At 39.8% G+C, this 13719-nt stretch overlaps 1 protein-coding gene across 1 annotated transcript; it reads right to left on the bottom strand.

Moving 5' to 3' along the window:
- Window positions 1–10735: 10735 nt before the first annotated feature.
- On the bottom strand, window positions 10736–13295 carry hs3st1 (heparan sulfate (glucosamine) 3-O-sulfotransferase 1). The gene is made up of 2 exons (XM_063485718.1): window positions 13072–13295; window positions 10736–12461 (listed from the first exon to the last, which is right to left on the bottom strand). The coding sequence occupies exon 2, from the start codon at window positions 12308–12310 to the stop codon at window positions 11387–11389; it is 924 nt and encodes a 307-aa protein (XP_063341788.1). The 5' UTR covers window positions 12311–12461; window positions 13072–13295; the 3' UTR covers window positions 10736–11386.
- Window positions 13296–13719: the final 424 nt, after the last annotated feature.

Raw genomic sequence — 13719 nt, 5'->3', positions numbered from 1 at the left:
ATTAAACATGCTTTTGGTTGTTACAGTAAAAAATATAACTTTTTCTACTCGGATTTTATGTTTTTAAGTCTGATTTTAGATCAATTGTGTTAATACAGTATGTCAAAATGAAAACATAACTGTAAATTCAGACACGTGAGGTTGTGCTGAAAAGAATGAAACCAAACAAGGCAAAGTAAATAGTTTTTAACGGTGAAATGTAGAGGAAACATCAAAAGTAGACAAATGAGTATAATAATTACTTTTTCAAAGTAACTTGCCCAACACTGGTAATGACTAATTATTTGAATTTCTGTAACCCTCCTATCAAGTCAAAGCAGTCTGGCCATCTTCCTCTGATCTCTGACATCAACAAGGCATTTTCACCCGGAGAACTGCTGCTCAATGGATATTTTCACTTTTTTTGTACCATTCTCTTGAACTCTGGTGGAGGTTTTATGGGAAAATCTCAGTGGATCAGCAGTTTCTGAAATACCTACACCAGCCCATCTGGCACCAGCGACCATTTCACATTCAAAGTCACTCAAATTACCTTTCTTTTCCATTCTAATGCTTGGCTTGAATTTCAGCAGGTCCTCTTAACCATGTCCACATGCCTAAATGCAATGGATTGGTTCCATGTAATTGAATGATTGAACATATATTTTTAGGAGAAGTTGAACTGTTATACCTAATGAAGTGGGTGGTAAGTGTATGCTATGCTGACACTCCACTGGAAAATAAACAGTTCAACTACCTATCACCTTCTACTCCTATAGAAAGGGATCCTGTGCCACACCTGATCACCTGTCTGGACCCACCCCTTTCAGTACCACTAAAAATTGAGCCTCAGTTTAATTACAATACCATTATTTTGTGCCTCTTCTCTACTGATCTAGAACTGCAGCATATTCAGGAGCATGACACAGCTACCCAGGGAAAAGCCAACACCTGGTTTCAATACTCAGCACTAGTTGTTTCAATCAAAACAACACACACAAAAAACCTAGTTATGTTGTAATGTGATACTTGAATGAACTTGCATGTCATTTAGCTTTGATTCAAACCATATGCAGCATGTTAACAGAGAACATTTCTTACGTGTCTGGAGAACAAACAGAGTTATTATATCCGCACACTAGAGACCATGTTTTCTTACAAGCAGGGTAACACTGCAGAATAATTTGAGCGTCAGAAGTGTCCAAATAAGCTCAGCAGTGACGTCAAGTGCGAATGACACTATTCTCAGTAACAGCACACATTTGGAGTTATTAGAGTTTCGCTCTGTGGGGAGGATCTGGAGACCAGAGTTTAAAAAAATCCTGCTTGGCATCATAATCCATATGGTTCCCTGCTCCCTATGGACAGACACACGCATGTACTTAATCCAACACATACACATTTGCATGGAAACTGGTAGATATCCTTCATGAGTAAACAAAAACTCATGCAAGCCATGAAGCCACTGTGCATCTCTCTCTCTCACACACACACACACACACACGGGGAGTGAGGACTATCAGTAGACCCAGTCATGCTTTACCCATGCAGAGGTATCTGTTGGCAGTGGGAGTTATCACTGGCCATGGAGGCTTATTCCTCTGCCAGAAGACACCATGCCAGGAAATGACTGATAACAGTGCACAGCAATGACTGCCGGCTCACAGCAGCACCACATGTAGAACCTGAGCAAGATGAGGGAAAGATGGAAATATGTGCACATACATCATACAGGAGAGCACGGGCCTTCTCTGCCTTCCCCTCTTTCCTAATGACATGTATATTTATGACCCATTAGCTCTGAAAGGGTAAACAGGATTGAGGAAGCAGCTCACTCAGAGGTAAAAGCGCATTTTTCTGATCTAATACCTAAACATTATTTGTTACAATGTCAAGCTGCAAAATGAAAACACTCATAGATGTAATAAGCATGGAGGGAAATTGATGATTTGTGTGATAGCCTGAGAAGAAATCATAACTTTGAGTCATAAACAGTGGTATTTAATTTAGGTGATTTAATATATTTACTGTAATGTTGTCATTTACTGCCAAAATCCCTTTCTGTTTGTGCAGGGAGAATGAGAAAGGTTTTGAAACCATTCACGTGTCCTGACAGCTGAGGAATAGGGGCGAAAAGCTTTCTTTTTTCACCAGACATACTCAGGAGAATGCAACATGTAATGGGGACTCTTTCCAGTTAATATTTAAAATGTGCAAGAACAAGATGGAATACAGATCCCAGATCAGTCTGTGACAGATGATAAGCAATATGAAAAATTATGAAATGGTACAAAAATACAGCTGCAAAATCTCTACAGTATAAAATGGAAGTAAAACATTTGAAGAAGAGGTGCCTTTTTTTAAGCCTTCTCAGCTGGTGTGTTTTTTCTTTTTGTATCCACTCTAAAAAACTGTAATTTTAGTTACTCTAAAGACATAGACTGTATATAAAAGCTAGACAGTCTCAAAAGTGTAAGCCATGGTTGTTGTCCTTCTAATGATAAGAGATGGGGGCCAATGTTTTGTTTTTTTAAAAAGAAGTCTAATTGAATGGAAGACCCTTGAGCTAAGGGAAAACTTTACTGTTCCCTGCATGCCCTGGAATTGCCCTGGGGTCCTCTCCCAATAGGATCTGCCCGGAAAACCTCACCCAGAACGGATTCAGGGGGCATCGTAGCCAAATGCCCAAAGTGATAGCAGGAGTACAGCTACTCTTAGCCCCTCCAGAGTGACCAGACCTTTCACCATATCTCCAGGGGAGAGAGCAGACACCCTTCAGAGAAAGTTTATGTACACCATGTGTATCTGCTTCGGTCATTACCCACAGCTCATGGTGATAGGTGACTTGTATTTTGATAACATTGCTTTAGGCTCAGCTTTCTCTTCACCATGATACTGTACTGTACCAACCTACCTACCTTGTGGATTTACAAGTTGCTATCTTATGAGCGACCACTTTCCCTCAGTTTCACCATCAAATCAGCCCCTCACTGATCATTACTGATTTCAAAGCAATATGTTAGCAACAACAAAAAAAGACTATTTATGTAGCCAACAGGTACATACAGTATTCAACACCTTGTTATAGCTGGAAATGATCAAAAACACAAGGCCAGAATTTGTACCTCACTAGCAGGCTAACACTAGCTTAATCTGCAAGCTACAGCAACAGCTGTCACTTTAGCTTGCAAAATCAGCCAGGTAAGGTGTAACAAAGTTGCTTTATTTTTTTTTTTTAATTTCTGCCACAATTGTTAATGTGCAACAAACCTAGATACTAAATGTACAACAATCACCAGCAGGGGGCGACTACTCTAGTTGTCCAGTTGTTTCAAAGTCAGACAGAATTTAATAATTTAATCTAAGACCCAAGAAAACATATTTCTGATGGGTTTTTGATCCATACACAACATGATTATTATTATTATCATTTATTTTTTGTGTGTGTTTTTCTTTTGAGTCAAAAGAAGGGCAAAGCAGGATCCACTCCATATTACTGTTGGTGAGTTGCTACGTTTGAGTAAGGAGTGCCCTTTGGTTTTGCAGTTGTTGTCTCTCTCTTTCTTTCTCCTCCTCTGCACTCCATGTGGTTGTCAATCTGTCTGTGTGCTCTACAGTCTCTTCCTGTTCTTCCTACTTTTGTCTCCTGCCGGCACCGGATCTCTCTCTGTTGTTCTATCTTAACATTTTCAATCCTGAGTGATATATTATGAACAATGTTTAACATAGACAGGGTGTCTTTCCCTTAGCTGGCTTTAAAAAACCTAAATCTCCATAATGTGTATCACAACAGCAGTCCTTCTGCTTCAGGCTCTATGCATGTTCACATTAAAAAATTACGTTTCTGGAGGTCATGTGAACCTTCTTCTGCATAAAATGATTCCCATGAGTGCCACTTACTCCAGTCATAGTTATCAGATGATGATGATGAAAATGGTGATTAAAAGTCTCTATAGAACACAAACATTTTAACAGTATCCTGCAAGACTGCTGCAAATAGGACAAGCGATTAATGCTGAAGAAAATCATTATCTTGGGATTTATTGTACATTTGAATTCAAATGTATAATTTTCTTGCTGCACAGTGCCACTGTTTTTTTCCCCCCCAAGATGGCGGCTGTACGATAGAGCTCTGAAACATTAAACTTGATATTTTTAAAAACAAGTTACCATGGTGATTTAGTCAGGTAAACACAGAGCGACTTTCTTGACACAGAAAATCCTGACTTCAAACTTGACATAGCTCGGCATAGTTCGCAAAAGTCATCTGGCTTTGTAGCAGTAGTGTCCAACCAACGTTCATGCTTGGAGCGAGCCCGCAGATGCATGCAAAGCACTAGGAGCTTCATTTGGAATTAAAAAAATAAATATAAAAAAAAACCCCAACCTGCTGGCAAAGCAAAAAATATTCCCAGTAGCAATTAAAATGAAGTGCATTTTCCCTTCATTTAAATCTTAAACCTGCTGTGATTGTGAGCTGCAGCTACAGCTAGTCATTCTACTGAACATTTTTCTCAACAGCTTTAAAGCTAACCACAGTGTTTTCATTTGATTTTGTCAAACAAAGCAAAACCAAAAAAATGTTGCAGCCTTTCACTCACCTGTTATTTCTTTTTTCTCTTTTGTTTATTAAACTAAGCTCTAAATTTCAATAGAAAAAATTTGTAAAGTTTGCCACATGGTGGGGCCATCAGCTACATGTGTGCGTGCCCAGAATGCAGATAATCTTGCCAAAGGGGGGGATGGGACTTGGGGAACAAACAGTTGTCTTCATGATGCTTGGTACGATATCCTTGGCATGAATCTTGCTGCCATGCCTGTCACAGGGTGTGGTCCTGCACCTGCTGTGCTGTTCTGTTTGATTAAAGCTGGATGAGCTAAAACTCAGACGTAACAACCAAAATTTGACGACTCCCTGTGTGACAGAACCCACGCACATTTAGACAAGCTTTTCAATCAGGAACTAATCACACCCTTAATATAGAAAAAACCCTAAGCTGAACTAAAAACTAAAACTACATATTAACATTAATAACATGTTAAATATATATATATAAAAAAACTTTTGGGAAAGTCTTCTGTGCATTCCTAAAACCAACCAAAATAACACAAAAATGCATAGGATCTGTCCTATGCATAGTTTCAGTCTTTGTTATCATAACCTGCAGATTGATGAATAGAAACTTGGAATGCCTGCAATGGTTGTGAGTCCATTGACTTGAAGAAGTGTAATATTGAACCTATATCTATTCTGAACTTATAATTATTCAATTTTAATTATTAAATACGTCCCTGACAAAGACCCTTCATGTTGCAATAGTTTAAAAAAACTAATAGAAATAAAAACTAAACTAGCAACTACTAAACACGGGAAACCTACAAAAACTAAACTGAATTCAAAACAAAATAAAGATGGAAACTAATTACACCTCTGCCAAGTAAGAGAGGAGCGGCAGTGGCACACATGGACCGCCCTGTGATTTGCCACCTTTGGGGTCTGAAATGAATCAGTGCCACACGCTGGTGCTTCTATAGCTGTCAGAACCTTGAAGTTTGAACCACTGTGCCAAAAAAAATTACAACTGTAAAGTAAATGGAGTGTTACTCATATAGCACTTTTCTATTAAATTTGAGCACTCAAAGCACCTTCTTAGTGAAAGCCTCATTCACCTATTTGAGTGGTTTTTTTTCAATGCCTAAGCACTTTCTAAACTTAACATTCACACACTCACACTCCAGTGGATGCAGCAGGGGCAACTCAGGGTTCAGTGTTTTTCCAAAAGATAGTTGGATGTAGTTTGATCCCTGTCTAGATGAACCAGGCATCAAACTACCAACCAATTAGTAGACAACCCACTCTTCAACCCACACCATCTGAGTCACAGTCTCTCAGTCTCTCAGATGGTGAGTTGAGAATAAAAAGAAACCTTATTTCCCGTGAATGGTGGGTCTCAAACAGTATATTTTTTTGAAAATTAGCACAGTGTCCCAAGCCCCCACCTTAAGCTGAGGGCTGGGATAACTGGGCCACCCAACTATGACCAGAGAGTTTTAAGTTGTTTTTGTTTTTTTATGTTTTTTATATTTCATGACATTCAACAATGTGAAATTAAGCGAGGAAGCTTGCTGAGCAACTCTTTAGAATATAAATTTAGTAGAAATGTCAATACTAACAAGAGAAGACAGTTCGTATTGACATTTGATGATGTTTCATGACAGCACAGAGAAATCCCTCGTTTGCCGCCTAAAAAAACATGCCTAAGTACATGGACGCCCTCTTTAATCATGAATTAAATTGACATAAATCAACATACAATTACTTTGATTCACTGTTGTCTGTGTTGTGGTTGTTTTAATCAAAGCTGATCGCCGAGACTGCAAAGAAGAGGCACAGTTTTGTGAGAATCTTTTCATTTGCCTCGTGTGTCCTGATTTCAAGGTTACCTGGTTCAAAAGGAAGAAACGTTACCTCAGGCTGGAGAGCACGTCTCACTGAATGAAAGCTACCTAGAAAAGCTTTTTACATACTTAAATGAAAAACTCTAAATGAAAAAAAGTTCTGTCTGTCTGGCATTTTGTTTTTCATATCATATTACTGTTGTTTTCTCTTCACAAAGACTCAAATGCTGCTTAGTAATTCTACCTGTCACGCCTCACATTTATTTGTGTTACATTCTAGTCTCAGAGCTAAGCATCAGCTTTTCCTAAAAATAATTACCTTCCTTGTGAACATAAAAAAACAGAAGGACATTTAACAAAACTTACAGCTGTTTTGAAGTTATTTCAAACAGCTCAAAAGAGTCTCTACTGCTTTACAAAACAGTTTTCAAATCAATTTCTTATGCTTTGACTGTATTTCTTAATCCAGTTGGCCGAAAGTGGCATATATCTTTTATATTTGTATTTAAATTTTTATATATCTCTGTCTATTTTCAGCATGAAAATATATTTAAAAGACGAATTTGCTTTGAAATTAAGACCCAATTTAAGAGGCAGGTTAAAAAGCTTTCTTATCAAGCAGTAGAAGAGTTATTTTTTCATTCTGTGAGTTAGAAAAGTACTTGGAGATTTTGAAAAGAGAAAAAAAAAACAAAGCTCCAAGTGGAAGAAGCAATTCTTAAATGACCTTTAAAACATGAGCTGTTTTGAAATCGCTTCCTGTGTATATCTCGATGAAGTCTGGATGCTTAGTTCAGGAAGTGTATATACATGACAGGCAGAGCTTAATACAGGGCTGGCAAGCAGACAATGCAAGTCTGCATGTGTGTGTATGTGTGTGTTTGGGTGTATGCATTCCACTGTTCTTGTGGAAAATAGAGAAAGAGTGGGTGCATGTGTTATTTCTGCCGAGTTTCACACACCGAGTGGACAAACAATCTATTCCAATTAAAGCGAGCTGCAGCCCTGGAGACTGCAGAAGAAGCTATGCTCCATCGGATCACATCATCCTTTGAAAAACCCTAGAATAGCCGATTGTGATTTGGAGGAAACAGGCCCCTTCAAGAACAACTAGTGTGGGCTGGCTGTGGGGGTGGGGGGTGGGGACGACTGGTTCCAAGTTAGTCTAGAAAGTTCCACAGCAAATAGCGTTATGGTGGAAGTACTGGAGCAGTGGGAGCTGCTGGGAAGAGGGCAAGGCTATTAATCCTGCTTGTAGCGCTGGTTTACCGCTCTTACTGCATGTGGGGCGAGGAGGCAAATTAATAGTGTGGCGGAGATTAATTAGGTGACGTTAAGGGAAATCTGTGACTGTAAAACTTTAGAGGTCTGTGCAGCTGACTAGACTAATGGGGCGTTCATGAACTCTTAATAGATGCTACTCCGATGTTGAGTATGAGCAAAGCAGAAGGAGAGGCAGCGGGAAAAAAATATGTGTCTTTGCACAAAGCATTGTCACCAGAAAGAACTCAAAAAGCTTCAGAAAGCTATTGAGTGCTTCGAGGAGCAGAGTTTATAACCTTCCACGGTGACAAACTCAAAGGGAATTATCACCAGTGCTCCAGAAACACTCACTTCTTCCAGTGAATATTTTTTAGGGCTGAATGACCATTAAAATAAGAGTATTGTCCTCATTCTTCAAGTGTGGAAAGCAGAATATTCCACTCCCCCTTTAGGTGAAAGTGGAATATTCCACTTGTGTCCATGAAATCTGATCAACTCCCTGATGAAGGCTTGTATGTAAAACAGGTTTTCTGTTGCTGGACAAACGAAACCAGACCATGAGAAAAAAGAGGGACCTTTTTTAAAAACAAGACAAAACACATATTTGAATCTCTGTTTGCTTTTCAGTTTGTTTAGCTGAATGACTGCTGTTTGAATGTCCACTCAACACATAAGTTAACGGCTGACAAAAAGTATCCTTCATCAATATCAGCTGGACGTCTTCTCTGGACTTTTATCTTTTATTCAATGACTGCTTAAAAACAATCTGGCATGCAGGAAGAGGAAGATAAAGAAAAGGTGGACTGTGAGATGAGATTGTGATCATGACCTCTCATTTTCTGCATTACATCCTTCTGTACTTTGAGAAATATACACCAGAGGCTTATACTGGTGAGATCAGAAAGGTTGTGAGAGTACAGACCTGAACAAATAACACATTATGAAACAGGGATATAGATAAATGTCATCATTTTATATTCAATACATGGGTGTCCATGTGTATTTTGTGTATGTGAAGTGGATGTTGTGTGTCTGTTTGATGACAACCACTTCATAACCAATTCAGCTGTAAATCATATGTTGTATTAAGAAAACCACACACAGGCCTTTTGCTTTCAAAGAGAGGGTCTGACTCAACCGCTATTAGACGTGAATTAACTCGCCTCATTACTGCCCTGCAATTTTACCCATGGAACTGCAACCATCTTTGGCTGGGGCAACTTTGCTGTCACAGAAATGTTTTCCAGGATCAACTTTTTATTAACTTTATCCAGGAAAAAGGACAAAAAGTACTAATACATAAATGCAAAAATACTCCAACAATAAACTCTGCATTTAAAATTCTACCCAAGATAATGTTCAGAGGTGTCTGCAAAATTTCAAAAGTAAAAGCAACTGACATACTGATATTCTGACTGTTTGTAAGATGATTTAACAAACACGGCATTTAACTAGCAAGTTTCATTCTAATTGATTCAACCCCCTTTAAATCTCAGGAGACATGCGATGATTAGTAATATTGGAAATGAGAAAAAACAAACTCCTACCACACAAATTGTGATTTTCTTTGGCTTTTTGTAAATTATTATTCTCTTTCTCAATTTAAAGGTTTCAGCTTGTTAAATTTAAAATTAATTCCTGAGAATTTGAGAGGTGAAAATCCTCTTTGGTGGAAGTGCCAGCAGTGACCAGTGACAGCTAGTGCTGTTTTCCCGTGTGGGACTACTTGCCAAAAACAAATGTAATGCATTTTATTAGCTCAATTTATGGCTTGTCAGCTTATGTAAAAGCAGAATTATAAAGCAGCAGGATACTGAGAGCGTAGACAGGCCCTAAATGTACTTTACCCTAGTAGAGGTAAAAACGCTTGACATCACTTCCAAGTATTTCTCCACATGATTCTCCTTAAATGAGTGCTTTTGCAGACTGCGAGGTGGAGAGGAAGACAGGTCAATCTGAAAAATGCATCAGTCCTGCTTTGACCCGAAGGAAGGTGACGCTGACATTGCTGTTGTTTTGTTCTTAATTTCACAAATTTCAACAGCATTCCTGAAAGTTTCTCCAGGTGTTGCTATTGCAAAAGACCATTTGGAGAGTTACAGTTTTAAAAACAACACTATCAGCAGAACGTGCTAGATCTGGTGTTATTGCTGTACACACCAAATGACGCATGCTGATGTCTGATAATCTTACAGCGGAGCGGATCAGACTCTACCTCGCACCATTCTGTTTCTCTGTTTTTGACTCCCCCCCCCTCCTCCCAATGCCTGTAGCCAAACTTGTTCTGTTTAAAAACCATAGACAGTCTTACTCAGTACTAACACTACAAAAAACACATGTTACTGCAATACTATTCCTGCTCTCTGAGGGCAAAAAAAAAAAAAAGAAAAGCAAGAAATAAATATTGCTGTGGTCCGCATTTCAGGGGCATTGAGGTTAACCTCCTGTCTGCACAGTCCCAGTAAGCCCCCGAGTAAATCTAGGCCACATTCAAACATGAAACAGCTACTGTGGATTTTTAGAGCTTAATGTCTTCGATACTGTGCTGCTGATGTTTTCAAAGTAGCAATACGATTTGAATAAATAATGCCATGAAGCTTTAAAAAACTGAGTAAGAAGATCACACCCTTGAGCATAAACAACTCCCCTTTAGAGTTCTCATGGCTAAGATTGTGCTCAATTCTGACTTCACCTGCCTGCCCACTCATGCTACAGTAGTCCTAATTTATTAAGGTAAAAGTCAATGTCCTGCAAATGAATGCAGCTGTTTATAACTGGAGAATTAAAAACACCAGAGAAGCAGAAATTAGCTTCATAAACAAGACTGAACCCCCCTCCCTCAGCAGGCAGAGAGTAGCCAAACAGGAAATTCAACACAGTTGCGATTGAAAACGATAAGTTCCACCATTGTTGCTAGCATGTACCAGCATGTTTAAAGCATTTTTTGTGTGAATTTTCTGAAGGAATTTACAATCCACAAAACATTTTTGCAGCACACATATGCACCTGTTAGTGTAGACAAATGACACAACAGACAAATACATAATAAATGAATACAAATAATTCAATATGTGAGCAAAAGCATCAGACATGCTAAAAATAAAATACATCTTTATTATGGTATTAATTCTTCACTTAAAAAAACAATAATTACAGTAATAATCAGCAATAGATGATGTGCATACAGGATATTTTTGACTCTTACATGAGGAAATGTGAGTAACAAGGAGAACAAATACATATTCAGTGTGGCGTTTGCCTGAAAGTGACTGAAAAAGGAGAAAAAAAATAGCAGCAGATAAAGGTCCTTCGTAGCACTAAAAATGCAGTTAAACATTAATAATGTCATATGAAGTGAGAAAAAGAGGGTATGACAATATTAAACTGCTCAGTACTAATTTTGATTCAACACATTATCACAGTCTACAGTCTGAATATCATTATCGACGTCATAGTAAGTTGTCTTTGTTCAGAGGAGCTGAACAGCAGAGTGAGTGTGTAACAGCACAGAAATACAGAGAACGTGTGTTTAGGAAAGAAAAACAAGACATGCACTAAAAGCATGTCTTAAAATGCAGTCTGCCCTGATATTTGGCTGGATCATACTTCTGTAGCAAACACACTAGTACAAAAATAGATTTACTTTAATTTTACATTAGCTTTGACTCTCTGTCTACATCGTTAGTGTGGAAAAACCACGCATTTCCCCAAGAAACTCTACAACCAACTACAGACACTCTGACGTTCATTTCCAGTTGAATGTTCGACCCACCAGCTCAAAGAACTTCTTGTTGGGTTCATGAAAGAACTGGTAGAGTTTTTGCAGGATGGCAGGAGCCACGTGAGGGTGAGCCCTGCCTTTCGAATCATGTAAACACCGCTCTCGCCCGTGGTCTCTCAAACAGTAGAATCCTTTAGTTTTATTGAAGTAAAAATTTGAAGCTTTTATTTGAGGCTCCAGCTTTAAGAACCTCTCCACCTTTTTCATCTCAGGTAAGGGGTCTCTGATCAACTCATCCCCGTCCACGATATGAATGCTCTCCAGTGGGAAGTATTGCAGCCAGTTTTTCATGTGGACATAGTAAAGGCTGCGATTGAGAGCCTTGTATCCCAGATTGATCTCACCGTCCTTCACCAGCACAGATTCGATGGGCTGGTAGCGCTTGTGTTTCTGGAGACGGTTGTAAAAGACCTGGGTGTAGTCCGAGAGCACCCGCTCTGTGGGGTCTCTGAGGATAAGCAGCAGCTTGATGTCAGGGTTCATCTGATGGATGCGTTTAGGGACTTTGCTGGAGGTGAAGTAGGCCGGCGTCTTCTCTACCGTCAGCTGGTCGGGGAAAGCGTAGGGCATCTGGCTGAGATACCAAGGCAAGCCCCTCTGAAAGTGACTTTCCCAATCAAAGAAGTGCACCTCGTTCTGAGCTGCAGCCACCGAGCTGTGCAGGCTGAGCATCTCAATCAGCGCCCGTGTTCCTCCCTTCCTCACGCCAATAATTAGAATATGAGGAAGTTGTTGGAGTGTCCCATTTGGATGGCTGGTGGTCCCGTTGTCAGCGGGTGATGAGGTTGGAGGTAAAGGTGGCCCCCCGTCGTCGTCGGCCACTGGCCTGGAGGGGATTGGCGGGGACTGCATTGCAAAAAGCAGCAGCCCAAGGAGCAAAGCTGCCATGAGTGAGGTCCTGACCCTGGAGGATTTCAGCCTGGCGAAAGCACTAAAACTGTATCCCACATTGAAAGAGCAGCTGCTTGTGGACAACGGTCTGATTGAAAAGCAAGAAGAAAAAAAACCCAAACAGCCTCTTCTCTGCCAGCAGCAGTAACTACGAGAAAAGACAACAGCTGTGAGTAGACCAATAACAGGTGAATATTTTGGCAGAAAGACAAATATTAAGTTTTACAACTCGAAATCCTAGAAGGAAGTTAAACTAGCAAACGATACTTCCTTTAACATAATCAGTGTCCTTAAACTTTCTGCCGTGTAACGTCCGCAAACACGAATCACCTTCACGTCAAACAGGAACTGTGTAGTATCTGCCCCTATAATAAACATGCTGTTATTTATGTAACCGTGCTAATGATTTATGTACAGTCAACTGATGGCATCAAAAGACGAAATGAAACGTCGATAAGCCGAGTTTCACCTGGTTTATTCTCTGCAACTACTGATCAACAATTTATTAATTTAGAAATCAGAACTAAAATAATAAATATGCGCTAAAGAGGTCAAACGCTCTCACGGTAGATTTGCTTTTAATGCGACAGGAAACAAATAGAAAAAAAGCCGGTGCGGTTTATTCTGCAAATTAAATTCTGCACAGCTAAAAGAAAAAAAATAGAAATCATGCAGACAAGCTGGATTTTTTTCTCGTTATATTTTCCATATGACGGTTGCATTGGGTGCCAATCCAGGAAACGCCGTTTATCTCTTACCTTTTTCACTACAATCGTCCACTCGACAAAGATTTCATGTCTTGCAGCTGGAGGCTCTCCGCTCACAGCACCGCCGCTTCCACACGAGCAATTATGTAGGATCCACCTCTGTACCGTCTGGGAATTTTCCGAGCGCGTATAAACTTGCGCTGCGCGGGATACAACTTCACCGGAGCGCCTCCTCTGAGCCTCAGACCGACGCTGTCCTCCCGGTTTTTGAGTGTCAGCTGTTGTGTAGAAGTCTACGCCTACCTCACGCCTGCAGGACCACTCCCCCTACTGACTCAGGTTGTTAAAATGTTATCATATTTGTCAGCGATACCGCCGCTGGTATGTGTGATATGTGACGAAGAACTGAAGCAGGTGATCTATGCCCGGGGCATCACGTAGAAGGAACAAAGCAAAAAAGAAAGCGACAATATAATTGTGCCACAGAGCAGAAAATTGCTCCAGTCTTGATGGGTGTTCTAGCTTTGATTTAAGACTATTTATGATTTTTTTTTTTTTTAAAGCCAAACATTCAATTCAAGCAGACTGAGATGCTCTACTCAGTGAATTTGTTGCCCATAGAGAGGCTGAGCATTCTCAGGATTGGGATTGAAAAAGACTATTCAGCTGAGCCTCCAGGAGTTCCCTCTTCACTGTTGC

The sequence above is a fragment of the Pelmatolapia mariae genome, linkage group LG2 (genome assembly GCF_036321145.2).
Source record: "Pelmatolapia mariae isolate MD_Pm_ZW linkage group LG2, Pm_UMD_F_2, whole genome shotgun sequence".
Classification (NCBI taxonomy): Eukaryota; Metazoa; Chordata; class Actinopteri; order Cichliformes; family Cichlidae; genus Pelmatolapia; species Pelmatolapia mariae.
The sequence above is the reverse complement of the archived record's forward strand: the minus strand, read 5'-3'. Positions and strand labels throughout refer to the sequence as shown.

Bases quoted from the DNA above. Each gene is read 5' to 3' on its own strand.
- hs3st1 (XM_063485718.1), bottom strand. From the start codon at position 12,310: ATGGCAGCTTTGCTCCTTGGGCTGCTGCTTTTTGCAATGCAGTCCCCG.